This window comes from Palaemon carinicauda, chromosome 12, assembly GCF_036898095.1.
Source record: "Palaemon carinicauda isolate YSFRI2023 chromosome 12, ASM3689809v2, whole genome shotgun sequence".
Lineage (NCBI taxonomy): Eukaryota > Metazoa > Arthropoda > Malacostraca > Decapoda > Palaemonidae > Palaemon > Palaemon carinicauda.
In genome coordinates, this window is record NC_090736.1 from 131,135,306 (window position 1) to 131,162,742 (window position 27,437).

The following is a 27,437-nucleotide window of genomic DNA, read 5'->3' on the forward strand; positions in this document are numbered from 1 at the left end:
TGTTTTCCCATGGCGGGCAGGCGCCAAGTGAGTGGCACGGTGCCGGTTGCAGAGAGCAACCGAGTCAGTCTGTATCTGAGGACGCATTAAACTACATGTCTCACCATCGTGTGTCTCTTGTCCTACCTTGACATCCAATAATAATAATAATAATAATAATAATAATAATAATAATAATAATAATGATAATATTTTTTCCTGTTGGAAGCCTTGGTCTTATAGCATCCTGATTTTCCAACTAGTGTTGTAGCTTAGCTAATAATAATAATAATAATAATAATAATAATAATAATAATAATAATAATAATAATAATAATAATCATAATAATAATAATAATAATAATATTTTTTCCTGTTGGAAGCCTTGGTCTTATAGCATCCTGATTTTCCAACTTCTGTTGTAGCTTAGCTAATAATAATAATAATAATAATAATAAAAAAAAAAACTCACAAAAAGCATTAAACATAAAGCTCCCTTTTGTGAAACGATCCTCCCGCAATGCTACGATTTGTAAACAATTGCTTTGAGTAGTCTTAAAAAGTGGTGTTTTGCCTTTGTTACATTTTGCCAAAGGTTATCAATTCCGTTTCAGGCGTATAGCAAGGTTCTGTGTTTTGATCTAAACATAAATGTGGCAGAACTGATAAATAAAACCTAAAACCAACCACAAGTAATCAAGAAAAGGTTGGCGTCTTGGTTTGTGTCAGATGTGCCATCATGAATCTCGAATTGCTTGGTAAGTTTTTAATATACTCTGGCACCTTTATCATTAGAGACATGCAATTTTCTTTACTAATTAAGTTCTAGAAGTGTATACAAGGTAAGGTTAGGGTAAATGCTTAATCTTTAAACTGTGACGAAATTCCTGCAGATGCGCCGACCTAGGCTAGGGCCCAAGGCTGTTAGCTACCTATAGGCTATTCCAAAGTGAGATATTGGAGCCTTTGTGTATCAGCGGCCAGTTCCTCATGCATTGATTTAAAAATGGACATAAACTTGCCTAAACTTTCCCCCTAACCTAACCTACAAACTGTGTTCTTCTTACATATGTACCTAATGGGGGTGCGACCCCCCCTTACACTGCTGTATTCTAAGTTAGACATAATAATATATACAAGTGGCTGCTATCATGCATACACCCCAAGCCTTTGTATATCAGAAGCCAGTTCTTCCAGCGACCATAAAATATGGACACAACTAACCTAGACTCCCCCCCCAACCTAACCTACAAGCCGTGTCCTTACCTACTTACCTAACGGGGGGGGGGGGGGGGGGGGGGGGGGGGGGCTTGGACCCCATTTACACTGTCGTATTCTTAGTCAGCTATCATCATACATACAGTTGGCCGCTATCGTACATACACCCCGAGATATTTTCTTACTTAGCCGTTAAGGAATGGGTGTAGTTTGCACAGGTAGAAGAGTAGTCACACCACCCTAAATCCTTATTTCTAATTCTATTATGTATGGTAAATGTCTTCCTGTATTTTCTACAACCTCCAAATATGGGGTAGTATGTAAGATAGCGGCAACATGTTTATATGATGACGGCCGGCAAAGAATACAGCAGTGTATGAGGACTCTTAGGGTTGTTAGCCCCCCATTATGTAAGTAGGTAAGGACACAGCTTGTAGGTTAGGTTCTTGTGCAGAGGTTTTGCAGAAAAACGGACACAGGTTTTATAGTACAGAGACCATGTCATACAAACTACTTGATAATGGGAAGAAAATTCCCATTTTCTATGCACACTGGAAGAACTGGCCATGATATACAAAGGCTCCTAAATATTTTTTTACCTGAGTGATTAGAATGGGCAGTGTGTAGGTAGTTGGGTTACCAAAAGTTTGTTGACTAAAATACTCTGCTAACACACGTAGCCCAATGTAACGCTTGCGAGAACAATGTAGGGTAAATATAGGATACTTCAATTTCTAGCCAAATACATGAACCATATATTTTTCCTACTCGTTATATTGTGTTTTATGCATTTCTGACCATGATTGTTGGGGCAAACCACCTGTTCATGAGTTTGTTCCAACACAGAGACTTACCTCGAACTACTTTCTTAGGAGGTACCTGGAATCTCCTCTCAACCGACCAGAGTTTTGTGTAGTCTACCCTACTTCTGTTTTCTATGGGGACTAACCCAGTCGTAAGGAGAATGTGCCCTGAGGCTAGTCCCGAGCCAGGTCGGTGTTAGCTTGGGTCTCGCTCCTCAGTAAGTTCCCTGGTCGCGTCGTGATACAATCCCGTCGCTCTCCATTCTCTGTGCGACCCTTTGTGTCCCCGACTCGTGTGGTCCACGTGGTTCCCGCGTGGTATCTCTGTGCTTTCCCTTGTGTTCTCGCGTGTTCGCGTGATTCCCTTGTGCTTTCCCAAGTGTATTCCTTATCCTTTCCCTGCGTTCCTGTGTCTTGCGGTATTGTGTTGTGATGGAGCAGACCCGCCGTTGTCCTGGGCCTAGAGCCGGGAAGTCATGTGGAGCGTTTTTATCCAAGCCGGAGGTTGACCCGCATTCCCTTTGCTCTTCCTGTAGGGGTAAAGTGTGCTCGCCGGCGGATAAGTGCCCGGAGTGTGTGTCTTGGAGTGAAATCCAGTGGGTTCGTTTTAGTACAAAGAAGAAGTTCACTAAACGATCCCCCAGGAAGGCGAGCATCTCTTCGCCCTTGACGTCGCCCGGAGGGAAGTCTGACGATGTTTCTGTTCCTTCTTCCCCTACCCAGAGTAGGGGACGAGGTAAGTCCGTCGCGGGGAAGCTGCCGATTGCTCTTCCCCAGGAGTCTAATCTTCGTGATGTGGGAGTTGCTGAATCTTCGCAGGCAAGTGGGGGGCCTGAAAGTGCTTTTACTGGGGGTCTTGGAGACTCTGCCCTTGTGCTTGGGGGGCACGTCTCCTCCGATGACCCCATGTGGAGTAATAATGTCCCTGTCTCTTCGCCCACTTCATGGGCCTGCGTTTCAGGTACTTCGGCAGCTGATGGCACCCAAGATAAGTTAGACTTGACGGTAGCGTAGCCCTTTGGATGGAAGCTCCCGAAAATTCCAGGTAGGTCCCCGTTGAGGATGGAAGATGGCCTGGATTCCTGGTTCCCCAGCGTGGTGCGGCCGATCTCCCTTCCAGCCCCTCTGTCGGCGGTTCCTGACATGTTTTTGCAACCTTCGACCTCCGGGACTCAACAGTTCACGAAGGCCTCCGTTACCCATGCGTCTGCCCGTCGGTCGGGTTATGCAGAATCGTCGGAGTCTTCGGCGGCCGGCTCATCGTTCTCTTCGGAGGGAGAAGCGAGGAGGAGGCGCCGTCGGAGGAGGGAGAGATCCAGGAGCCCCTGTTCCCGTTCGAGGTCGAGGTTTAGCAGAAGACGTTCCAGGTCCCCGAGGATGAAGTACAGGAGGAGTAGGTCCCCCAAAGGAGAATAGGTCTTCGTCCCCCGCAGGAGGGTCGAGGACTTCGACGATTTCCCGCGTTCTCCGAGTCGGCGGTCCAGAGACAGTTCTCCACGGAGGCCCTCTGCCAGCCATAAGTTTGACCCTCGTAAGGACCAGAGCGAGAAGACCTCTTCAGGTAGGCGTAAGACCACGAAACTTCCGACTCAACCCGCACAGCGGGGGGAGTCGCATTTTCGGACGGGCAGCCTCGTCGGGTCAGCACAGTTGACTCGACCAATGGACTCGCAGGGACGGCTTCCTCCGTCGGGCAAGCCCACGGAAGTCTCACCCTCTTTGTCCAAAGACATATTACGGATGGAAGTCCTCGCCGACACGGCGATACCTGTCCCAAGACCCAGGTCTAGTGCGGAGGTACCCGTTGGCACAGACCATTACCACCACGGGGAAGTGCTCGTCGGGTCAGAACCCCAGCGACAGACGGGGGTGCCCGTCGGACCATCACCTCAGCTTCAGACGGAGGGAGTTGTTGGCGACGGTGAAGGTTCCCCAACCGAGAACGCGGCATATCGGAGGGTGATAGGTCTCATACGAAGGCATCACAGGATCGAGGAGCCTGTTCCCTCCGACGAAGATGCCTGGCGTTCCAGCCTCATCATCTTATGGAGGCCCCCGTGCAGCAGAAACCCTCCTTAGCGCTGCCTGTGGCCAGGGACTTGGTCCTGGGGCGCACACACGTGGACAAGGTTGTGGCGGGCAATGCCGAAGCCCCCAAATCCCAGAGTTCCTCAAAATTACTCCAAGGACTAAGGTCCTAGAGCAGGTTTTATGTGCCGGAGGGGCAGCGACCGGGAGCCTGCAAAATGGAGACCTCCCTTGAAGTGTTGGGTCAAGGTGCCCCGAAGGACAGAGCCGCGTCAGCCCCGATTTGTTTCTCACAGTCGGAGGCTACGATGATGGAGGAGATGTCCAAGGAGTTAGTCCACGTCGCCTCCTGGTTGAACTGGTGGGCCTCCACTCTGGTAGGTGTCCAAGCCACCTACGACTTGACAGAACCTACGAATCAGGCCCTCCTGAAGGAACTCATCATCTCCGGAGGAAAGACTTTAAAATTCCTGACATTCCAGTCTCTTGCCCTGTCAGCCAACTGGGTTCTTAGGAGAAGGGATACGGTCCTAGCCAAGCTGTCCCGGAAAATCCCTGACAGAGAAGCAAGGGCTTTGAGGAGCCTGCCGGTCTGGGGTGACTCTCTGTTTCCTTTGAAACAAATGGAGGAGATAATGGAGAAGGTCATGAAAAGGAAGGAAGTGAGTGGACCCAGACCTCACTCCGTGAGGAGACCCACTTTCAGGAGGACAACGTCGGATGGACCCTCTACTTCTCGAGCCTCTCCTAGCCAGACGAGGAGAGACGCTCCATCTACCTCTTGGGCTCAACCACCGCAGCCCCCCCGTAGAGGAGCTCCAGCGGCGTCTGCCTCTTTTAGGACGGCCTACTCAGCGTCCAGGAGAGGGCGTTCAGGCCGTTCCTCCAGAAGGAGATAGAGTGGGAGGCCCCCTACTTCTGCCCAAGCCTCAGGTTGGGGGATGCCTCAGACATTTTCGGCAAGCATGGAAGGCCCACGGTGCGGAGCCCTGGACAGTATCCGTACTGAAGGAAGGGTACAGACTACCATTCCTAACAGAACCTCCGCCTCTGATTCCAGCCAGCCTGGCGGAGTGGCTAGCACCCAAGGACCCCTTGAAGAGGGCGACCCTTCAGGAGGAAGTATCCGCGATGTTGGAAAAAGGTGCGGTGGAAGTGGTCCTACATCCGGGCCCAGGCTTCTAAAGTCGTCTCTCTTTCTGGTGGAGAAAGCGACGGGGGGTTGGAGACCGGTGGTAGACCTGTCAGCCCTCAACAAGTTTGTGTGCAAGACCGACTTCAAAATGGACACCCCGAAGTCGGTCCTGCAGTCCGTGAGGGAATGGGACTTCATGATGTCCATAGACCTCAAGGACGCATATTTTCAAATCCCGATCCACCCCTCAAGCAGGAAGTTTCTCTGGGTGAAGTGGGGTTCCCAGATCCTGCAGTTCAAGACCCTCGGGTAGCTAGCTACCCCTCCCCCCCTCACATACCGGTGTGTAGCTCACTTTGCTTTTGGCTCGGGTGATGAACAGACGTGTCTGCTCACACCCTCGCTCATTGACAGCCTTAATCTTTTTGCTTTTTCTTTCAGTGTGTGTTTGGAAGTTGGCCTCTACCATTATGGGGAAGTGCCCCGGATTACCTGACCGCCCTTGTGGTACTCATATGTCGGCGGTCGAAACAGACCCTCACACCTTATGTCCGTTCTGCAAGGGCCAACGGTGTGACACAGACAAAGTATGCAGTGAGTGTAGGGAGTGGTCTACCTCCCAGTGGGAGAAGTTTTCCCGGCGCCGGAAGAAGAAGTCCAAGAGGGATCTTTCTCCTTCAAGGGTTTCCTTGAAGAAAGAAAAATCCAAGGACTCTTCTTCCGTAGCCCGAACCTCCTCCAAAGCTGCCGCTCGAGCGGCCTCTTCCGAGAGACCGTCGAGTGGTAGCGTAGGCCGTTCTTTTGTTGACCGACCTCGGGGTTCGGGAGAGGGAGTTGCCTCCCATAGTGAGGCAGCTCCCCCTCCTCCCTCGAGGGAGGATTTATCATTTAACTCTGTTAATAATGATGATTTGTTGCAGCTTTGGGCTTCCTTTGGGGCTTAAGGGTTCGCCCTCCAGGGAAGCCCTGTTTGACTTAATCCAGTTGGGGCTGCTGTCAAACAGTCGCCGGTGATAGCAGAGGTTGACCCTCTGTCTATCATCGACATTATTGTGGTAGGGGCCTCCGACGAGTTGGGTCAAACCCCTGCCTTGGTTCCCAATGCAGCTGAAGGCTTAGTTCCTCCCTCCGAACATTCTTCGACGGAGGAGCTAAGTCCTACGGTGTCTCCTGCAGGTGATTCTCCCCTTCGGGGGAGTTCACTGACAGAGACTCCTCTTCGGAGGACTGATGATGGTCTGCCTGCCGCCCCCAGAGGACGTATCCGTCGGCCCCTTCGCCGTAGAGGCCTTCCTTCTCACAAAGGAGTTAGGAGGCGCCTCTTCGGCTCTTCGCCATCGCAGTCCCCCGCAGAGGATCCTCCTCGCTGTGCACCGACCGTTGCAGTTGCATCCTTGGACCTCTCTGCCGATCGTTCCCCTTCGCCTGTCAGACCTTTGGACCTGCCGTCTCCGTTCCTGGCTGCTGACGCGCGTTGGGCGCCCACGCATCCCGTTTTCCAACGGGCACCGGTCCCTTCGGGGCATAAGGGCTTTCTCACAATGTGAGTAAGTCCCTTAAGCGCCAGGTATCCCCTGCGCTTCAACGTTCTCCTGCGAGCTTGCGCACAAGTGCTCGCCAGCGGTGAAGCCATATCTACGCAGAACTTCATCCTCGGAGACAACGCCCCAGAGACCTCCTGCAGCTGAGACTTCTCTCTATTGCTCTCCTGCTCTCCAGAGCTCTCCTGCTCGTCAGCGCTCACCTGCTCGCCAGCGCTCTCCTGATCGCCAGCGCTCTCCTGATCGCCAGCAGTCTTCTCTTCGCCAGCGTACAGCAGCGCGCCCACAATCTCCTGCGTGCTAGCGTTTGCCTGCACGCCATCGTTCGCCTGCGTGCCCACGATCTCCGGATCTGGGCGCAAGAAGGAAGAACCAAGCTTCTCCTTCTCTTCAACGCTCGCCTACGCGCCATAGGACCTCACCAGCTCGTCAGCCATCGCGCGCAGACACCAGATCCTGCTGCGCGCCCTCCTGCTCGCCCACGCGCTAGGGGGAACACCCCTGCGCGTGGGCGCTCGCCGAGATCCTGCTCGCCCACACGCTCATGAACTATCTCCTTCACACGTGCGATCGCTTGCACCCCCGCCTGCGCTTCCTGATTCTTCAGATCACGCCTCTGCGCGCCATCGATCTCCTGAGCGCCCGCGCGCTCCTTTGCCTGCGCGCCAGCGTGGCCACACGCCCTCTCCCCATCTCGGAGATCCCCTACGCGCCCGCGCGCACCTTCTCCTGTGCGCAGTCGCTCTCCTACACGCCCTACGCGCCATCGCTCGCCTGCGTGCCAACGCTCTCCTGCGTGCCCTCGCCATCATCCCCGCGCTCACACGCGCGCACGACCGATCGCCCAAGAGCGATCGTAGTAGGATTCTATCGCGCGATCCCGAGCGCGATCGGGAGGCACCGCGCGAGCCACCACGCGAGCCTACAGGAACGAGAGCAGACAGGTCATCCTCACTCTCCCCCCCCCCACAAGCGCAGACCAGCGCGCTCGCAGGAGGGAAGGAAATCGGCATGAGTCCAGGAGCCAACCTTCTTCTTCTTCCCTTTCCTTCCAGGCAGGTCCAGCAGTTGTGTCTACTCCGAAGGATCACCCGATCCCCTGCCTTTCAGAGGGAGTCTTTGGCAGCGCTGCTGTCAGTAAGCAGCCATGGTTTGCATCCCTCATCAGAGCTGTCGTGCAGGCTGTCAAACCTGCCTTCGCTGAGATGGGGCTCAAAACTATGGCGTCTCCGACCCCACTGAAGAGAAAGAAAGGAGTAGAAACCGTGGTAACTTCTCCGAGGGTCAAGCTGGCCCCTCGGACATCCTTGAGGAAGGCTCCCTCTCCCCCCCCAGACGTTTTCTCTCTCTCCCGTGGACGAGCATTTTCCGTCCTCGGGGAGTCGGACGAGGTGAGGCGTTCTCCCATCGCACCAATGGGAGAAACCCCACCTCGAGCTGGAGAATCGTCCCAGGTGGGAGCAGAGAAGAGCCCTCAGACGTCGTTGTTGGAGTCCTGTATTCCTCCCAGGAGGGAACCCAAGGATTCCAAGACTGTCCCCAAGTCATCCTCAAGGATCGGTCCAGAACCTACTAGACCCGCGGAGAACGTCCACGTGTCCCCCCAAGAAGAGCCTTTGGGGACGGGAGACTTCGCTGCCAGTTCACCAGGAGGGGAGCCACAAGAGTCAGAGCATGCCTTCTGGCAAGTCCTGACCCTGATGAGGCATCTCAACAGGATTCCCGATCCTGAGATTCCTCCTGGCGAGGGCAAGGACACGGTCCGGGACCGAGTCTTTGGCACCTAGAAACCCGCTAAGGCCAGTGCAGCTTTGCCCTGGTCCCAAGGGGTGAAGAGTGCCAGGGATAAGGTCGAGGGCCAGCTCTCCAAGCTCGCCTCCCCCAGCCGTTCCACAGCTGGCAACAAACTCCTCCCGCCTCCTCGCGTCCAACAGAGGAGGTACTTTGAGATCTTGGAGGAGGCTTGTTTAGCTCTTCCCCTACGCCACTCTGTGGAAGAGCTTACTAAGGAAGTCCCTCTTGAGAGACTCTCCAGCCGGCAAGTGACATTCTCGGTGACTGAGATCATAAGCCAGGAGAAAGTCGCGAAGTGTGCCATGCAGGCTACTTCGTGGCTTGACATCTGGCTGGGATCTCTTGGCATCCTGTTGGGATCCAAAGATTTGTCTAAGGAGAGCACCAGGAAGGCCTTGGAGACCTTCCTCCTCTCGGGCACACGCACCATTGAGTTTCTGGCCCACCAAGTCTCGAACTTATGGTCCAACTCAATCCTGAAACGTCGTGATGCGGTGGCAGAGAGGTTCCACGTGAAGGTCCCAGCCGTCGAGGTCAGCAGGCTCAGATATTCTTCCCTTCTAGGGAAGAACCTGTTCGAGCCTAAAGAATTGTAGCAGGCAGCCGAGAGGTAGAGGAAGTCCAACCAGGACTCCCTCCTTCATAGGGCTCTTACATCTAAGCCCTATAAACCTCCGGCACCTCAACAACCTCTCCCGCCCAAGACAACGAAACCGGCTGTGGCAGCGAAGGCAACGGTGTCGAAGCCCTTTCCTGTCACAGACAGGAAAGGCAAAAAGTCCTCCAGGGGAGGAAAGAATCCTAGAGGGAGCGGCCGCAAACGCTAGGATTGGCAGTCCCCCTGCATGTCCACCAGTGGGGGGATGCCTTCAAAGTTGGCAGACAGGTGGCAGCAACTCGGGGCCGATTCCTGGATTATTTCCGTAATCGGTCAGGGATATCGCGTCCCGTTCATAACATCTCTACCTCCCCTGACAGCGGGTCCAGTGTCGTTGAGCTCCTTTGCGATGGGATCGGCAAGGGGGCAAGCCCTACAGGCAGAGGTCCAGACCATATTAAAGAAGGGCGTTCTCCAGGAGGTCGTCGACGGTTCCCCAGGCTTCTTCAGTCGACTCTATCTTGTAAAGAAAGCGTCTGGAGGCTGGAGACCAGTCATCGACCTCTGAGCCCTGAACAGGCTTGTCAAACAAACCCCGTTCAGCACGGAGACTGCGGACACGGTCAGACTTGCGGTGAGACCACAAGACTTCATGTGTACACTGGACCTAAAGGATGCGTACTTCCAGATCCCAGTCCATCCGTCTTCAAGGAAGTACTAAAGATTCAGCCTAGACCACAAGATCTACCAGTTCAAGGTGCTGTGTTTTGGTCTCTCCACAGCACCTCAGGTTTTAACCATGGTATTCATACTGATTTCTTTGTGGGCACACAGGATCGGCATCCGTCTCCTCCGCTATCTGGACGACTGGCTGATCCTGGCAGACTCGGAGTCGACCTTTCTTCGACACCGAAACAAGCTTCTGGGACTTTGCCAAGATCTAGGGATCATGGTAAATCTCTAGAAGTCTTCTCTGCTTCCAACTCAACGACTGGTATATCTAGGCATGATCTTGGACACCAATCTCCACAAAGCCTTCCCATCAGACGACAGGATAGCAAGGCTGAATAGGGTCGCAGTTCCTTTCCTCAGACGAGAATAACTCCCAGCCCAATCGTGGTTACGTCTCCTCGGTCACCTTTCTTCTCTGGCCCGTCTAGTTCTAAATGGTCGCCTCAGGATGAGATCCCTGCAGTGGCGACTCAAGTCCTGGTGGAATCAAGGACACGATTCCCCGGACATCTTGGTCCCAATGGGTCCTGCGGAACGGACGGATCTCCAGTGGTGCTTGACAGAGGAAAACCTACGAAAGGATCTTCTCGTCCTCCCCCCGGATTTGATGCTGTTTTCAGACGCCTCAAAAAAAGGGTGGGGGGCCCACATTCTGAACCACAGGACCTCAGGCCTATGGTCAGAATCAGAAAAGTGCCTCCACATAAACCTGCTAGAAATGAAGGCCGTGTATCTGGCACTTCACCAGTTCCAACAGTACCTGGCGGGTCACTCCGTGGTGGTGATGAGCAACAACACCACGATACTGGCTTACATCAACAAGCAGGGAGGTATCTTTTCACAGCAGCTATCCCATCTTGCAGTAGAGATTCTGAGATGGACCGAAGTCCACTCGATTCCACTATCAGCTCGCTTCATTCCAGGTGAGAGGAATGTGCCCGCCAACAGTCTGAGCAGAGCATCTCAGATAGTGAGTACTGAGTGGTCTTTGGATCGTCTAGTAGCCAACAAAGTCCTGACTTTGTGGGGTTCCCCGACGGTGGATCTGTTCGCGACAGCCTTGAATTTCAAGCTCCCGCTGTACTGCTCCCCAGTCCCGGACCCCAAGGCACTCTGGCAAGATGCCTTTCAACAACGGTGGGACAACATCGACGTCTACGCCTTTCCCCCCGTTCTGTCTGATGAGAAGGGTACTCAACAAGACCAGAATATCGGTCAACCTTTCAATGACCTTAATAGCTCCGCTATGGCATCACGCAGAGTGGTTCCTGGACCTTCTGCAGCTCCTGACGGAACTCCCGAGAGAACTTCATCCTCGACACGAGCTACTCAGACAACCACATGCCAACATCTTCCACAAAGCCGTAGCATCGCTACGACTTCACGTCTGGAGACTATCCAGCATCTCCTCACAGAGAGAGGCTTTTCGCAACAAGTTGCGGAAAGGATGTCTCGACACCTGCGAAAGTCATCCGCAGGGGTCTACCCGGCAAAGTGGAGAGTCTTCTGTGGTTGGTGTCGGGGAAGGGGTATCTCTCCACTCGATGCCACTATTCCAACAATAGCGGAGTTTCTCGTGTATTTGCGGGAAGAAATGCGCCTTTCAGTCTTGGCAGTGAAATGCTATAGCTCAGCCTTAAGTCTTGCCTTCACGCTGAAAGGAATGGACATTTCCTCCTCGCTGGAACTTTCTCTACTCATACGAAGTTATTAACTTACCTGCCCCCAGTCGGAAGTGAGACCTCCTCCATGGAACGTGGTTCGAGTCCTCAGGTTTCTTAAGAGACCTCCTTTCGAACCATTACGCCAGGCTTCTGATCGCCACCTGACTTGGAAGACGGTGTTCCTGCTTGCTCTGGCCTCGGCCAAGCGAGTCAGCGAACTTCATGGTCTCTCGTATGACATCGCCCATTCAAGGGGATGGGGGGAGGTAACGTTCAGATTCGTCCCTGAGTTTGTAGTTAAGACTCAGAATCCAGGAGTTCTGGACCCCTGGTTCGACTCCTTCCGGATTTCGAGTCTCCGTTCTGTAACAGATGACCCAGACCATCTCCTATTGTGCCCAGTAAGGGGTCTGAGGCTCTACCTTAAGAGAACAGCTGCAATTCGTCCTGAGTGCAAGCATTGTTCATGAGCACAGGAAGGACGAAGAGGAGGGTCACTAAGAATACAATCTCAGCTTGGATTCGCAGGGTTATCCACCAATCCCTGAATCCTGACCCTCCTCCATCACGTCGCCCTAGGGCACACGATGTCAGAGGCATTCAAGAGAAATTACTCTGTGACGCAGGTTCTACAAGCAGGGGTGTGGAAGCGTCAAACGACCTTCACAGCCCACTACCTGCAAGACGTGACCCACAGGAGGCTCGATACGTTCTCTATCGGCCCTGTGGTGGCTGTACAACAGCTGGTTTAAACCTCAGGCTCCTTAATGGACAAGTAGCAGAAGGTTGAGGCATTGTTACCTGGTTTTAGTCTGCATGAATGAAAAGGTATGCCTGGCCCTTATTCTTTTCTTCATTCTCCCCTCTCTTGGAGAAAGCAGCATCCTGGGTTCTCTGCACAGCTGACCTCAAACCACTGCAGGTAAACCATGTTTCCTTGTGTTCCTAGTATTAAGTTAATACTGTCACGTCCCCATACCCTTACGAGGTGGTATTGGGATCGTCCTAACCTAGATTTCCATCTAAAGGACTTCAGGTCAACTTCCTAGGACGAGTCACACTTCACTCCTTCACACACTAGCTTACGTGGGCGGCGGTCCCTCAGAGCAAGGCACTTGTGAGGTGCAGGGACCCCTTATCTTGAGTTCTACACACTCAGATACTGAGTCCCCGGGCAAAAGCCAAAGCTAGTACGGCTGGGACTTACCACCCTAATTAAATAGCGTGGTTTGTATTTCGGTTACGGAACAAATGACAAATTCATAGATAATTTTATTTTCCCTAACCATACAAATCTTAGCTATTTAATCAAACTTGCCCGCCAGCCCTGTCCCCCGGGAAGTCCTACCTCTAAGCAAAGTGAGCTACTCACCGTTGTGTGAGGGGGGTGGGGTAGCTAGCTACACTTCCGTACACCCTCGCTAGTTCTAATGGCTCGTCCTTTCAGCTACACCGAAAGTAATACCTTAATTAAATAGCTAAGGGTTGTATGGTTAGGAAAAATACAAATTATCTACGAATTTGTCATTTTATATGCGATCAGGAGGCTTGGTAACCCAACAATCTACACACGTTCCCCAAGACACTGTAGTTACACTTCTTTTGATTTGCCACAGGTGGCTCATCAAGCACCACTGCTTATGTCACAAGTATTTTAAAACCAAACAATAAGCCTACTGTTTGACTAATGCCTAAAGCCATCATTAGATATCAATGTTGATTTGCCATTTTTCATTTCATGCACATCACTGGACCATAGATATTGAAAGTTTATTCAACCTACTGCATAAGTGAATGAATTGTGAAGAGGCCAACTATGTTGAGAATAAACCACTTAAATATTTTCTTTCCTAATATGAGAAAGTAGTTACATTTTGATCTTAAGAGGATAAATTTAAAGTAGACAATGAGAATCCCACCACACTATTCAAGCAAAGAGGATAAATTTAAAGTAGACAATGAGAATCCCACCACACTATTCAAGCAAAATTTCAGCAAATTTTAAATATGGTTAATAGTGATTCTATGTTGTGAAAAAAAATTTACCTATGAAAGGAACATTTATCAGTGCTATTGAGTCTTTCTTTGGAATTTTGTGATCTCGTTGTAATAGTTAATCGATAGTAACAAGAAGTGCTCAGTTCTTTTATCCACACTACAGAATAAATTCATTTTTATCATAATGTTAATTATTCTTTAAGAAATTTTCCCGACTTGTAATTGTTATCATAGATTTTCATAAGTATATAATATATAGCAATTAGCAGTGATTTTTTGTCTTTTCAGAATCATTTGGTCAGAATTATCCTGAAGAGTTTGATGGAGCACTTGATTGCGCTTCTTTGGCTGTAACCTGTGCTTTTAATAGATGGGGAACACTCTTAGCAGTTGGCTGCAATGATGGCCGAATAGTTATTTGGGACTTCCTAACCAGAGGAATTGCAAAAGTGATTAGTGCTCATGTGCATCCAGTCTGTTCTTTAAGGTTAGTAATTTATATTTTTAGCTGTAATAATTTAGTTGTATTGCATTTCAAGAGAATTAACTGAACATAACATAGCATTAAGCAAGATATCTGTTTTATATTATCAGCTCACAGAGAGGGCACGAGACCGTGCCTCCTTGTGTGTTGACTCAAGCTGCTACTGTAGTGTTGTCACTCACCATATAATGCTTCTTTTTATGAATAGAACTGACCTGGCAGTTATATATATATAGCTTAGTCTCTGACGTCCGGCAGAATTTTTAAAAACTCGCGGCAACCGCCGTGTGGTGGTTAAGTGGTTAACAACCCTTACAGGGTGGTACTTGGAATCATTCCCATTTTCTGTTCCTCAGATCATCTCTGCCGGTTGGACTGACAACATCGTTGGTCCGCCATTGGAGTTTTTCGTTTCGCTTTCCCTGTGTCGCTGTACCAGACTTATTTTTGGTGAAGTACATTGATTTGGGGTTTTGGCAATTGCTTTTGTGTTTATTCTGTTACTATTTGTTTGTTTAATATGAGTGAGAAACTTCATTTTCGTGTGTGTGTAAATGAGGAATGCAAGGTGAGGTTACCGAAAGTTTCGGTAGACCCTCACACTGTTTGTTTGGGTTGCAGGGGTTTTGATTGTGCACTTGATAAAAAGTGCAAGGAATGTGAGGTTTTGAGCGAGAAAGAATGGTTAGATATGAGGCGCTATGTGCGAAAGTTAGAGCTAGATAAAGCCAGGAGGGCTTCGAGATCTAAATCTAAATCTGCTAGTGAGCGTAGTTTAGATATTTCTATTGATCCATTAATTAATTCCTCTGTGGAAGTTGAACCTTCCCCTGAGGTAGTAATTCCTGCCCCTTCTACACGAACGGTATCTGCGGATGACCCTCGGTACGCCAGGATGGCTGCTGAGTTGAAGGCTATTAAAGACCAACTTTCAGCCTTAAAAGGTAAGAGTGAGAGTGGGATTTGTGCTAGTGAAAGTGCAGTGGAGGTGGCAACTGATCGAACCTGTCATTACCCTAGGTCAAGACCTCTACCAAGCTCCCAGGACCAAGGGAGAAGGTACATGGACGGCCGTATGGGAGTGAGAGGTACGTATCCTTGGTCAGCCGTCACCTCAGACAGTCCTGTTGCATTTTCCCTGGCTGCTCTCGACCGCCACTGAAAAGGCGTGTCGGAAGTGGTGTCCTCCCTGAGCCCCTCTCCCAGACGCAAATGGCAGTATGAGGCTTCAAGACCGACCAAGAGGAGGTGGAACCGAACTGACCAGACCCGTTCTCGCTCTCCCTTTTCAAGTAACCCCAAACCTTCTCCTTCTAAGGTTGACTTGGACGCCGTTCCAGTGAAAAGGCCAAAGCCTAGAGACGAAAGTCAAGAGAGACCGTCGAGAGATCCTTCTCCTACAACCAGCGCTACTCGACAGCCATCGCCTTCGGAACCGCAGGATCCAGCAGCAGTTGTTAAGTCTTTTATGACTGTTATGCAAGAGCAGCTGTTTCTTTGGTACAAGCTTTTAGCCGCCCTTCCCCCCAGCGGACAGATGTAAGGATGCCTCTTTACCTGTTAAGAAATCGGCCTCCAAGAGGGAATGGAGTTCCTCTCCCAGGGAACCTCGGCGCGATTCGTCAAAGGCGTGGTACCGTGCTTCTTCCTCATGACATGCCTCCAGAACGCTTGCGATTCTCGACATCAGGACGCTTCCGTCTCTCGCTCGCGGCGCCAGGACGATTCCAGCCTGCTTCTCCAGGACGCTTCCGCTTCTCGTCGCCAGGACGATTGCAGGCACAAGGACACTTCCTGCTCTCGGCGCCAGGATGCATCCTCCTACCGCCTCAAGGACTTTTCTAGCGCTCGGCACCAGGACGCTTCCAGCGCGCGGCGCCAGGATGATTCCAGTGCGCGGCGCCAGGACGCATGCGGCTCTCAGTGTCAGGACGCATCCTACGATTTGCCTCTTTTGGGTGCAGGTGAACCTTCAGCCCGAAGAGAGACTGAAGTAGAAGTGGGACAAGCTCTTGAGGATGTCTCAGAGGATGAAGACAAACCTGTGAACGCTGCTGGGGATTATAAGGTTCTCTCTCGCTCCCTCCTTGAGCTTTATGGGGAGGAGTTTCAACCTGCTGCCCCTCGTTCTCCTCAATTGCAGTTTAGCAGGAAGAAGGCCAAAAAGCAGTCGGCTTTCATCAAAATGAAGCTCTCCATCTCTGCTAGGAAGGGTCTCGCTAAAGTTGATGAATGGATGAAGGAGCGTAGGTAAGCGATTAAGACCACCTTCTCTTTTCCACCAGCTCAACTTGCGTCTAAGGTGGGCATGTGGTACAAGACTGGAGAACCTCTGGGCCTGGGAGTTCCTGCCTCCTCCCAGGGGGACTTCTCTGGTATTGTTGACTCTGCTAGAAGGCATGCCCTTAACTCGGCGAAGGTTATGTGGTCTACGTCTGAGCTTGACCACCTCGTCAAGGGGATTTTCCGAGCCTTCGAAGTCTTCAGTTTTTTGGACTGGTCTCTAGGTACTCTGGCCAGGAAAACTGAACGACTGGAGGAAACAGAAGACCTTACTCGTATCATGGCATGCATGGACAAAGCTCTTAGGGATGGGTCAAATGAGTTGGCTTCCCTTTTTTCGGCAGGAGTTTTGAAGAAGAGGGCCCTGTTATGTTCTTTTGCTTCCAGATCAGTGACGGTTGCGCAGAAGTGTGAGCTCCTTTACGCCCCTCTCTCAGAACATCTCTTTCCTGAGTCCCTTGTCAGGGACATTACCCTTTCGCTTGCGCAAAAGGCCACTCAAGACCTGTCACGCTCTGCTAGAAGGCCTTTGCCAGTCATTCCTTCGTCTCTGAAGAGAGAGGAGAGGAAATTTCAACAGCTCTTTCGAGGTAGAGCTCCTTCGAGAACAGACTTCAGGGGAAGAAGGCAGGAGACGTGAGGAAGAACGAATAGAGGTTCGTTTAGATCCCGCTCCAGGAAATGAAGTTCAAATCCTCCAGACAGCGATAGGAGCAAGACTGTCACTTTTTTGGCAGGCTTGGAAGAAAAGAGGGGCGGACACCTGGTTCCTCTCAGTCATCAAGGAGGGATACAAGATCCCCTTTGTGAAGAAGCCTCCACTTTCAAATACTCCTCTAGCCTTAGTGGCTCAGTACTCGGATGCCGTGAAACAAAGGGCCCTACTGGACCTGGTGGACCAGATGCTGGAGAAGGGAGCTATAGAACCAGTTCTGGAACTATCCTCCCCAGGTTTCTACAATCGCCTATTTCTGGTACCCAAGAACTCGGGTGGATGGAGACCCGTTCTGGATGTCAGCTCTCTGAACGTCTTTGTGGAAAAGACAAAATCTACCATGGAGACGACTCAGTCGGTGCTGCCAACAGTACGTCCAGGGGACTGGATGGTGTCTCTGGATTTATAGGACGCTTATTTTCACGTCCCCATCTATCCGACTTCAAGGAAGTACCTGAGATTGATGATCCAGGGCAAGTGCTTCCAGTTCAAGGCCCTTTGCTTCGGCCTCAGCACTGCTCCTCAAATCTTCACCAGAGTAATGGCGAACATGGCAGGATGGCTTCATCAAGAGGGGATAAGAGTATCTCTTTATTTGGACGACTGGTTGATAAGATCACGGTTGAAAGAGAAATGTCTGGAGGACCTACACAAGACTTTCATGAAGGCTCAAGAACTGGGTCTCGTCATCAACAGGGAGAAATCTCAGACTGAGCCGAGTCAGACTATTCTTTATTTGGGGATAGTTCTGGACTCAGTTCGTTTTCGGGCTTCTCCCTCCCAAGAGAGGCAGACCAGGTGCCTCGAGAAGGTTCGAGAATTCTTGAAGAGACTGAAGTGCTCAGAGAGGGATTAGATGAGTTTGCTGGGAACCCTCTCCTCGCTCGAACAGTTTGTCTCTTTGGGAAGACTGCACCTCAGACCTCTTCAACACTTCCTATCAAAGGTGTGGAACTGGAGGATTCAGGAAGACTCCATTTCCTTCCCCATTCCAGCAGAAATCAAGGGTCATCAGATTTGGTGGCTGGATCCAGCTTTGTTAGGAGAAGGAATCTCCCTGTACAGGAAGAACCCAGACCTAGTGTTGTTCTCAGACGCTTCGGAGTCAGGATGTGGAGCAACACTAGGAAGCAAGGAAGTCTCAGGCTCTTGGGAAAAGAATCAGACCCGATGGCACATCAACAGGAACGAGTTGATGGCCATTCTGTTAGGACTGAAGGCCTTCCAAGACTCAGTGTCAGGGAGGATAGTGGAGGTCAACTCGGACAACACCATGGCTCTAGCTTACATCAGAAAGCAAGGGGGAACTCACTCTCTGTCTCTGTTTGAAACAGCAAAGGAGCTCCTTCTTTGGTCAAAGGAAAATAAAATAGAACTGCTAACAAGATTTGTGCTGGGACAGGAGAAGGTAAGTGTAGACATGCTCAGCAGGAAAGGGCAAGTTCTTCCCACAGAATGGACCCTCAACCACCAGGTCTGTCAGAGTCTGTGAAAGTTATGGGGGAGACCTTTAAATAGACCTCTTCGCCTCCAACCAAAACAAGAGGATCCCCAACTACTGCTCCTTAGTCCCGGACGAGGAGGCAATAGCAGTAGACGCATTCTTGATGGACTAGACGGGGATGGACACATATGCGTTCCCCCCGTTCAAGATCATCAATCTGGTCGTAAGGAAATTCGCTCTCCTCGAATCAGGAAGAATGATCCTAGTAGCTCCATTCTGGCCAACAAGAGAATGGTTCACGGAAGTGGTGGACATGTTGGTGGACTTTCCAAGAAGCCTTCCTCCAAGTCCAATGCTTCTCAAACAGCCCCACTTCGAGAGGTATCCTCAAAACCCCCTCGCTCTAAGACTGACTGCCTTCAGACTATTGAGAAGCTTGTCAGAGCGAGAGGTTTTCTGTGCAAGCTGCAAGAGCTATCGCCAGAGCAAGGAGGGTCTCTTCGCAAAGAGTCTACCAATCTAAATGGGAAACCTTTAGAGCTTGGTGTAGGCAGCACAAAGTTTCCTCAACCACTACCTCTGTGAGCCAAATAGCTGATTTTTTGTTGTTCCTCAGGCAGGATGCTAAAATGGCCGTATCCACGATTAAAGGGTATAGGAGTATGCTCTCAGCTGTCTGTAGGCGCAGGCTTAGATTTGTCTCAGAATAAAGACTTGCAAGATCTCGTGAAGTCTTTTGAGACAACTAAGCAGGCTCAGTTAAGGCCCCCAGCTTGGAATCTGGATGTGGTTCTGAAGTTCCTATGCACTAAGAAGTTTGAACCCATCTCACAAGCGTCTCTTAGAGATGCTACGAAGGAAACCCTCTTCCTGATGGCTCTGGCCACAGCTAAAAGGATCAGCGAGGTTCACGCTATTGAGAAGCAAGTGGGCTTCAACCAGAATGGAGCAGTAAGTGCATTGAGGATTGACTTCCTCGCCAAGAACGAGAATCCATCAAAACCCTGGTCGAGGACTTTTGAGGTTCCTAACCTCACTAATCTAGTTGGTCAAGATCAGGAGAGGCTCCTTTGCCCAGTTAGAGCCCTCAGAGCGTATTTATCTCACACTAAGAATGTTAGAGGTGCATCTAATTCCTTATGGTGCTCAGTGAAAGATCCGCAAAAGCCCCTTTCAAAGAATTCATTGACATTCTTCCTGAGGGAAACTATAAGAGAAGCTCACCTATTGTGTGAGGAGGAGAACTTCGGCCTTTTGAAAGTAAGGGCTCACGAAGTTAGAGCTATTGCTACTTCGCTGGCATATCGTAAGAATATGTCAGTTAGACAGATTATGGATGCAACGTTCTGGAGAAGCAACTCTGTGTTCGCCTCTCATTACCTCAGAGAGGTAAGAGTGGATTATGAAAGGTGTTACACCTTGGGCCCATACGTAGCTACAGCTTCTGTATTAGGCAAAGGAGTTACTACCTCCCTTCAACCTTAGCTTTTGTATGCCTGTGTTTGGGTCAGGGTTTTTACGGTTGTCTGAGGACTTTGACTTGTGGTACAGTTCCCTCAGTCTAGCTAGAAAGTTTATATCTACTCTGCAAGGTTAGGTGGTTAGTTTGAGTAAGGTTGCAGTTTTTTATAAAAAAAAAGGGGCCTAGGTAGTTCTGAAGTCCAGTCAAGTTGTTGATCTCACCCCATTGACAGACTCGATTGAGTTGTTTTCAGCATGGCAGGTCCACTCCTGGCTGACACTCCTAAGGAAAAGCGACTCAAGAGGCAGGAACTTTTGAAGTCAGCTACCTCAGCAGGTAAGGAATCAAGGTGTTTTTTCTCCTACAACTTATTGTTGTTTTCCCAACGATGTTAACTGTCTGTCACCCTCCTCCAAATGTGTGAATCAGCTATATATATATATATATATATATATACAGTGAACCCTCGCTACTTCGCGGTTCGACAATCGCGGATTCACCACTTCACGGGGTTTTTCCATAACCCATATATATATACATATCGCGGATTTTCCGGAAAATTCGAAAATACCGCGAAATCTGAAGACCCCCAAATACGATATTTTGTTACCTGTAATTCCATTAATACTGTAATTAGTAATATCTGCTCTTACTGATTGTTCATTGCATTACATATGATATATAATTCAGCACAGAAAGAAATAAAACACGAAAAGAGAATGTGATCATACAATAATTCAGTACGTAGTAAAATTAAATCAAACATGAAACGCAAATCAGATGCAGTCATACCATATTAGAATGGTGTGTACTGTAATGGATGTGCTTCTTTTCCATGAATCTTTTGTATGTATACGTACGTAGTACAGTACTGCATCCAATAATATTCTTTGTTGCAAAAATCACATTTCGAATAAGCGTACGAGAGAGAGAGAGAGAGAGAGAGAAAGAGAGAGAGAGAGAGAGAGAGAGAGAGAGAGAGAGAGAGAGAGAGAGAGAGAGAGAGAGAGAGAGAGAGAGAGAGGCGTAAAATAGCGTACGTAAATTTTTATTATTATTGTTATTATTATTATTATTGTTGTTGTTGTTAATAAAATTATTATTGTTATTATTATTATCATTATTATTATTATTATTATTATTACTGTACAGTATTATTATCATTATTTATTATTATTACGGTATTGTACTTAATCTACGTACGTTCAGTATGCGCGGGGCATCTTCTATGAGTAACCAACGCATCATAGTACTGTAAGACGGGTTGTGATTGGTTCAAGCGCTGATAGATGACGAATCAGAACTCAAGTTTTGTTATCTAGCCTGTGATTGGTGTTTTGCCCGCATCTTCTACCCGCAGCATCAAAGTTCTCGCGGGGCTGGATCGTTCACTTTCTCTTACCGCGTATCGCTGAGTAGACGTTCTTAAGTTTGTGAAGTTTAATATGTGCTGTGTGCGACCTTTTTAAGTTGAACTTTTTGTTACAGTACTGTACGTAAATCCTACTGTAATGGCTCCCAAGCGTTCTGCTTCTCTTAAGGCTGGTAGTGAGCCTAAACGCCACCGAAGGATGATGACGATAGCTGAGAAGGTTACGCTTCTCGACATGTTAAAAGATGGTAGAAGTTACGCGGCCGCCGGCCGCCATTTTGGCATCAACGAATCCACCGTTCGCTATATCAAAAAGGACGAGGCGAACATTAGAAAGACGGCTGCAATCACCTTTAGCAGATCAGCGAAGCGAGTCGTTACAACGCGTAATAAAACGATCGTACGCATGGAAGGTGCTTTAGCTGTGTGGATTGCCGACTGCCGGAAGAAGAACATAGCGTTGGATACGAACACCATCCAAACAAAGGCTTTGAGTTTATATGAGAATTTTGCTGCAAAGGAACCTAAAGACGACGACGGCAACCATGCTGAAGATGATGATGATGCAGATGATCCTCAACCAGGGACATCCACTGATTCCCAGCCTCAGAAACGTTTTTCCGCAAGCAAAGGATGGTTCGCGAAGTTTCAGAAACGCTTCGCCCTGAAAAGCGTTTCCCTGCATGGGGAGTCTGCTTCCGCTGACACTGCCGCTGCTGAAACTTACGTGAACCAGACGTTCAGGAATATTATCGCCGAAGGTGGATACAAGCCGGAACAAGTCTTTAATATGGATGAGACTGGCTTGTTTTGGAAGAGAATGCCGTCGCGAACTTTCCTGTTCAAAGAGGAAGCCAAAGCCTCTGGCTTTAAGGCATTCAAGGATCGCGTTACCCTCGTGATGTGTGGCAATGCTGCTGGATTTTTGTTAAAGCCGGGGCTTATTTATAAGTCGAAAAATCCTCGCGCTTTGAAAAATAAAAATAAGAATCTCCTTCCCGTGTACTGGATGCATAATCAAAAAGCATGGATTACGAAGATGCTGACCTCCAACTGGTTCCACCAGTGTTTTATCCCGCAAGTCAGCAAATATCTCGTAGAGAAGGGCTTGCCATTCAAGATCCTTCTCCTTATGGATAACGCTGGTGGACACGCAACTGACCTGTCGCATGAGGGCATTCAGGTTGAGTTCCTGCCACCCAACACCACGTCATTAATTCAACCGATGGACCAGGGGGTTATCAGGGCGTTCAAGGCCCTCTACACGAAGACTACCTTGGCGGACCTCGTTGCGTGTGTGGATGCTGCCCAAGATGACGAGGATGAAGATTTCAACTTGAAGGCGTACTGGCGGCAGTACACCATAGCCACGTGCCTGCAGAATATTCAGAAGGCACTTCAAGAGATGAAACCTGCAACCGTGAATGCGAGCTGGAAGAAGTTGTGGCCCGATATTGTTTACGACGACAAGGGATTTACTCCGTCTGAAATCCAACACTCTGCAATACGGAAATCTGTGCAGTTGGCTGCCATAATTGGAGGTGACGGGTTTGGCGACATGACGACTGAAGACGTCGACGAGTTGTTGGACTGCCATTCCCAGCCCCTAACTGACGCAGACCTCGAAGACCTGACGAAATCGGCAAGTGAGGAAGAGAGTGATACCCAGGAAGAGACCCAAGAAAATGTCGAAGAAACGGGCTTAACATTAGAACGGCTTGCCAAGTTCTGCAACCATATCAAGGAGGCGAAAGAAATGTTACAAGAGTGGGACGAGGATATGGTTCGCTCGATGCAATTCTCCAACAAGGTCGATGACATCATGACTCCCTAAAGGATGCTCTTGGATCGAAAAAAGAAGCAGCGGCAACAACTTCCGATCACAATGTTCTTCCAGCCTCGCAAAAAAGAGCCAGTTCCTCCTGCTAGTACGCCTTCGGAAGAAATTGAAGAAGTTTCCCAGGAAGAAGTTGAAGAGGTGTCCCAGGAAAAGACACCTCCGTCTGAAGAGACGTAAAATACTATCATTGACTGCACAGTAGAACACATCATCAGCTTCATCATCATCATTTCTACTGTGCAGCAAATTCATCGCCATCACCATTCAAGTTTTTCTTCAACTTCTTTCGTGGTGAGTACAGTAACAATCTTTATTTTTTACTTTAATATTCTTACTGCCTGTTTTATAGTTTAGTAATGTACGTACTGTATGCATTAAGTTAAAGGGAAGGTTTTAAAAGTCTACATGTTGTAACCTATCATATTTTTTTTGTTTAAAATTTACATTTACGTACGTAAAACAATCTCTCTCTCTCTCTCTCTCTCTCTCTCTCTCTCTCTCTCTCTCTCTCTCTCTCTCTCTCTCTCTCTCTCTCTTTCTCTCTCTCGTAAATTGTTTTCCTGCTTTGCTACGTACAATACTGTATAATTTATATTTGTAAGGTAACATATTTTGTAAATGCTTTTACTGTAAATACTGTATGTACTGTATCATTATTTATCACTATCATCATGCGCGTTAAATGCCTTGTTTGTTCTGAGCGTGGTTGTTTACTGAGCGTACACGCCGTCGTTTCAGGCGGCGTCATAAAGAAAAAGATTTCATTTGGAAGTCCTAAGAAAAATACGTAAACTAAAACATTGGTAATAAAAAAATCAACATACAGTACTGTATAATCAATATAATCGATGCAAAAACTAACCTATACATATATGTGTACACTAAATGAGTTTGTTTCTTCATTATGATCAGAGATTAACGTAAACAAAACATTGGTTGCCATTTTTTATCGTGCTTTTTAGGTGTTTAGGAAACGCATGATATAAAATCGCCTTTAATATTTGTGCCAGTTTTAGTTTAGGGTGCTGTAGTACATGCATTAAGTGTTCTGTACATTAAAGGGTGGTTTGTTAACAGTACTACGTACAAGGGAAGGTTTTAAAAGTCCGAATATACATGTTAAATAAATAGGTAAATATGATGTCACTACTTCGCGGATTTTCACCTATCGCGCCCGCGTCTGGAACCTATCTACCGCGATAAACGAGGGTTCACTGTATATATATATATATATATATATATATATATATATATATACATATATATATATATATATATATATATATATATATATATATATAACTGCCAGGTAAGTTCTATTCATAAAAATGGAGTTTTTATGATAAAACAAAGTTTTATGAATACTTACCTGGCAGTTATATATATATATCTTAAGGCCCACCCACCTCCCCTCAGGAGACAGGTCGGGCAAAGATGATCTGAGGAACAGAAAACGGGAATGATTCCAAGTACCACCCTGTAAGGGTTGTTAACCACCTAACCGCACAACCACCACACGGCGGTTGTTGCGAGCTTTGAAAAATTCTGCTGGATGTTAGAGACTAAGCTATATATATATAACTGCCAGGTAAGTATTCATAAAACTTTGTTTTATCATAAAAACTCCAATTTACCAATTTTGAGGTATAGTATGTATCGCTGCGCAGTTACAAATGTTGGAGTAATTTATGTTGGTTACTCCTAGTCTCGTTTTCTCTACGACTAGACAATCAAAGAAAATTGGTTTGATTGCATCATACTTAGTTGCTAAGAAACCTCTGCACATGTGGCATAGAACGCCCACACACGATGCTTCTCCACAACACTCCTGGTCTTGAAGTGCCCTCACTTCCTCTCTATGATTGAGAGACACATTCAACTCACTTACCCTTAAAGTGTTTATTGCTTGTGACTTATGTGTCTTCTTTATTCACGGTGACTTGCGTTGCTATTCATTATCTATGAGTTAAGGAGTGAGTGTTTTATGTATAGTAAGCCTTGGAATTTGCGTTCTTGCCACAGCCGGTATAGCTACCTTGTGGCATTCTCATGAGCCAGGCAGATGTAGATCTGCGTCTCTTTTGTCCCTCGTACCTGGACAAGAGATATCCAATGAAATCACTATGTAACTACTGTAGGGAATGGACATTTTCCCAATGGGAGAGATATTCTCGTCGCAGGAAACTAAGAGATTTCTCTCTTACCTCATCTCCTCCCAACAGAAGTAGGAGACGAAGGCTCCTTTCTGCGACGAAAGCCTCCCTCTATTATTTTGTGCCGTGAATCATCTGAGACTTTATTACAGAAGACGATGCCCATAGTAATCTTGGTAAGTGTTGATCAGAGACGGCAGGACCTTGAGCCCCCACTTGTAGAAAATACTCTGTTCTACTCTTGACTACAGTAGCTATGTGCCGGCCCATGATCCAGGTCACAGCCCAGTAACAATGATTACAAAGGGTAAACATGCAAATTATTTTTAAGAGAAAGCCTTCCCGCTCTTGAAAACATGTCCAATTCGAGCATCGAAAGCCTACTCGTGTTCGCGTTTGTGGAACTCAGAGTTGAGATGGCTTTTCCTCATACTCCTGGGGCTACAGTTGAGCTGAGGCAGCCTTGTCGGAAGACAATTACTATCAGTCTCCAACCCGTTCTCACACACTTAAGCTTGCCTCGTACTTATAGGGGTCCAAAGCTCAGATCTTTTCTACAAAGTCCTAAGGACTCTTTAGCATCTTATGACAAGGGTGGCTGGACCACTTCAGCTGTGTCCACACCCCAAAGCTTACTAAACCACGCGTTTCTTTTGGTCCTCTCCTTCCAAACATATTAGAGCTGGGAAGTCAAGGAGGACAAAGGTAATAACAATACTAACTCACATGTTCCTACCAGAACCTCACAAGCTAGTTTATGATCAGTGCACTTGAGGGGGCGTGGTAAATCGACACCCCATTATTTCAAAGTTCCCCCGGAGTTTTATAAACATTCGGCTGGGACTCATGAGTCATGAGGACCAAACCTTGACTTCGCTAATAACAAACTAATGTCTTACGCTAATAGCAAACCCATTAATTTTCATGATCAGCCACACAATATCTCTTGGCCGAATGTTCATAGTGCTTCACAGGTCAAGTGTTCTATGGAACGACACTTTGTGTCAGAACATTCTTTGCAGATGCAGAGGCTGGATAAGGGGCTAGGAGCTTTTCTCCACTTCCCTCGAGTCACACCACCATCTGACACAGATGAGGTGACTTTTGTTAGACATTATAAACAAAGCCCATGCCATAGGCGCCCTATGTCACAGCATTCAGAGAAGTCTCTGAGGCAAATGTTCTTCTAGGAGTGAGCTGGACTCCTCCAGTTCCTTCTCTGCCTCCTATTCCCATCACAATGTGAAACACACAAGGTAAAGGAAGGATGTTTGAGGAAAAGTTAAGAACTAAGTGACTGTTAGAACAGAACTGCCAATTATCCCAAACTGGAACAACTGGACAATGACATTATTACTATTAATGACTCTCCAGAGAATCTTGCTGCACACGCGAGCATCAGCTCAGCTGATGTAATTCCTCTCGAGGTCTCAATGTCAGGTTCAGAAGCCTCACATTTTATTAAGATTATGACCCTCATCCGTCGTTTAGATGGACTTGATGATCCCCTCATGCACAAATTGCTAACAGACAGTGCGCTATTGACTCAGCCCTCCGACAATCTCAAAGCCCCGGACATAGGTTCGATGTGGCGCTTTCTAACCAGACTAAAGATACTTTGGACTTACTTAATACTCAAGTCTCAGCATCAGAAAATTCACTTGAGGCAGGAAGGCCTCAAAGCTACTGCTATTACCTCTGTCATGCCAGAGACGTTTTTATGTACATTGGTGCATTTCAGAGCCCGCTCCCTATTGACACTTGTGTTGCTAATCTGGTTACATCAGTACCGGTCGATAAATTGTCCAACCTCCCCTCCATTGTTTCCGGTCTCGAAAAGACAAACGTAGAGGTAGCAGCTACGTCTGCAATCCAAGCCTGCTTGTGTCCAGACCACGGGTCAGGAGAAGTTTCCTGCTTTCCGGTGATGAAAAACTTAAGGGAAGATCATGCCCTCAAGCAATTTGAGGAGTTATCTGGAACCGAGGCTGAAACCATAGAATTCCTTTTGCATCAGAATATTTACACATACAGTAGGGTAAATATATCCTGAAGAGACGCAACGCAGTCTTAACCAAATGCTCTCGACAACTGTCTTCCAGGGACGTGTTAGCCTTGAGAAACTCGGACTTAGTGAGTTCTCCTCTATTCTCTCCCTCAGATGTAGCTATAGCTATAGCAAAGGTAGGGAGGT

The 27,437-nt window shown here is 48.3% G+C and overlaps 1 protein-coding gene across 1 annotated transcript in view; it reads left to right on the top strand.

Moving 5' to 3' along the window:
• The first annotated feature begins 486 nt into the window (after positions 1–486).
• LOC137651285 (retinoblastoma-binding protein 5 homolog) overlaps positions 487–27,437 on the top strand; it is a 202,150-nt gene continuing 175,199 nt past the window's right edge. The window contains exons 1-2 of the mRNA XM_068384554.1: positions 487–737; positions 13,779–13,977. Of these exons, the coding sequence (XP_068240655.1) occupies positions 719–737; positions 13,779–13,977 (218 nt within the window). The 5' untranslated portion in view covers positions 487–718. The remainder of the gene's footprint in view (positions 738–13,778; positions 13,978–27,437) is intronic.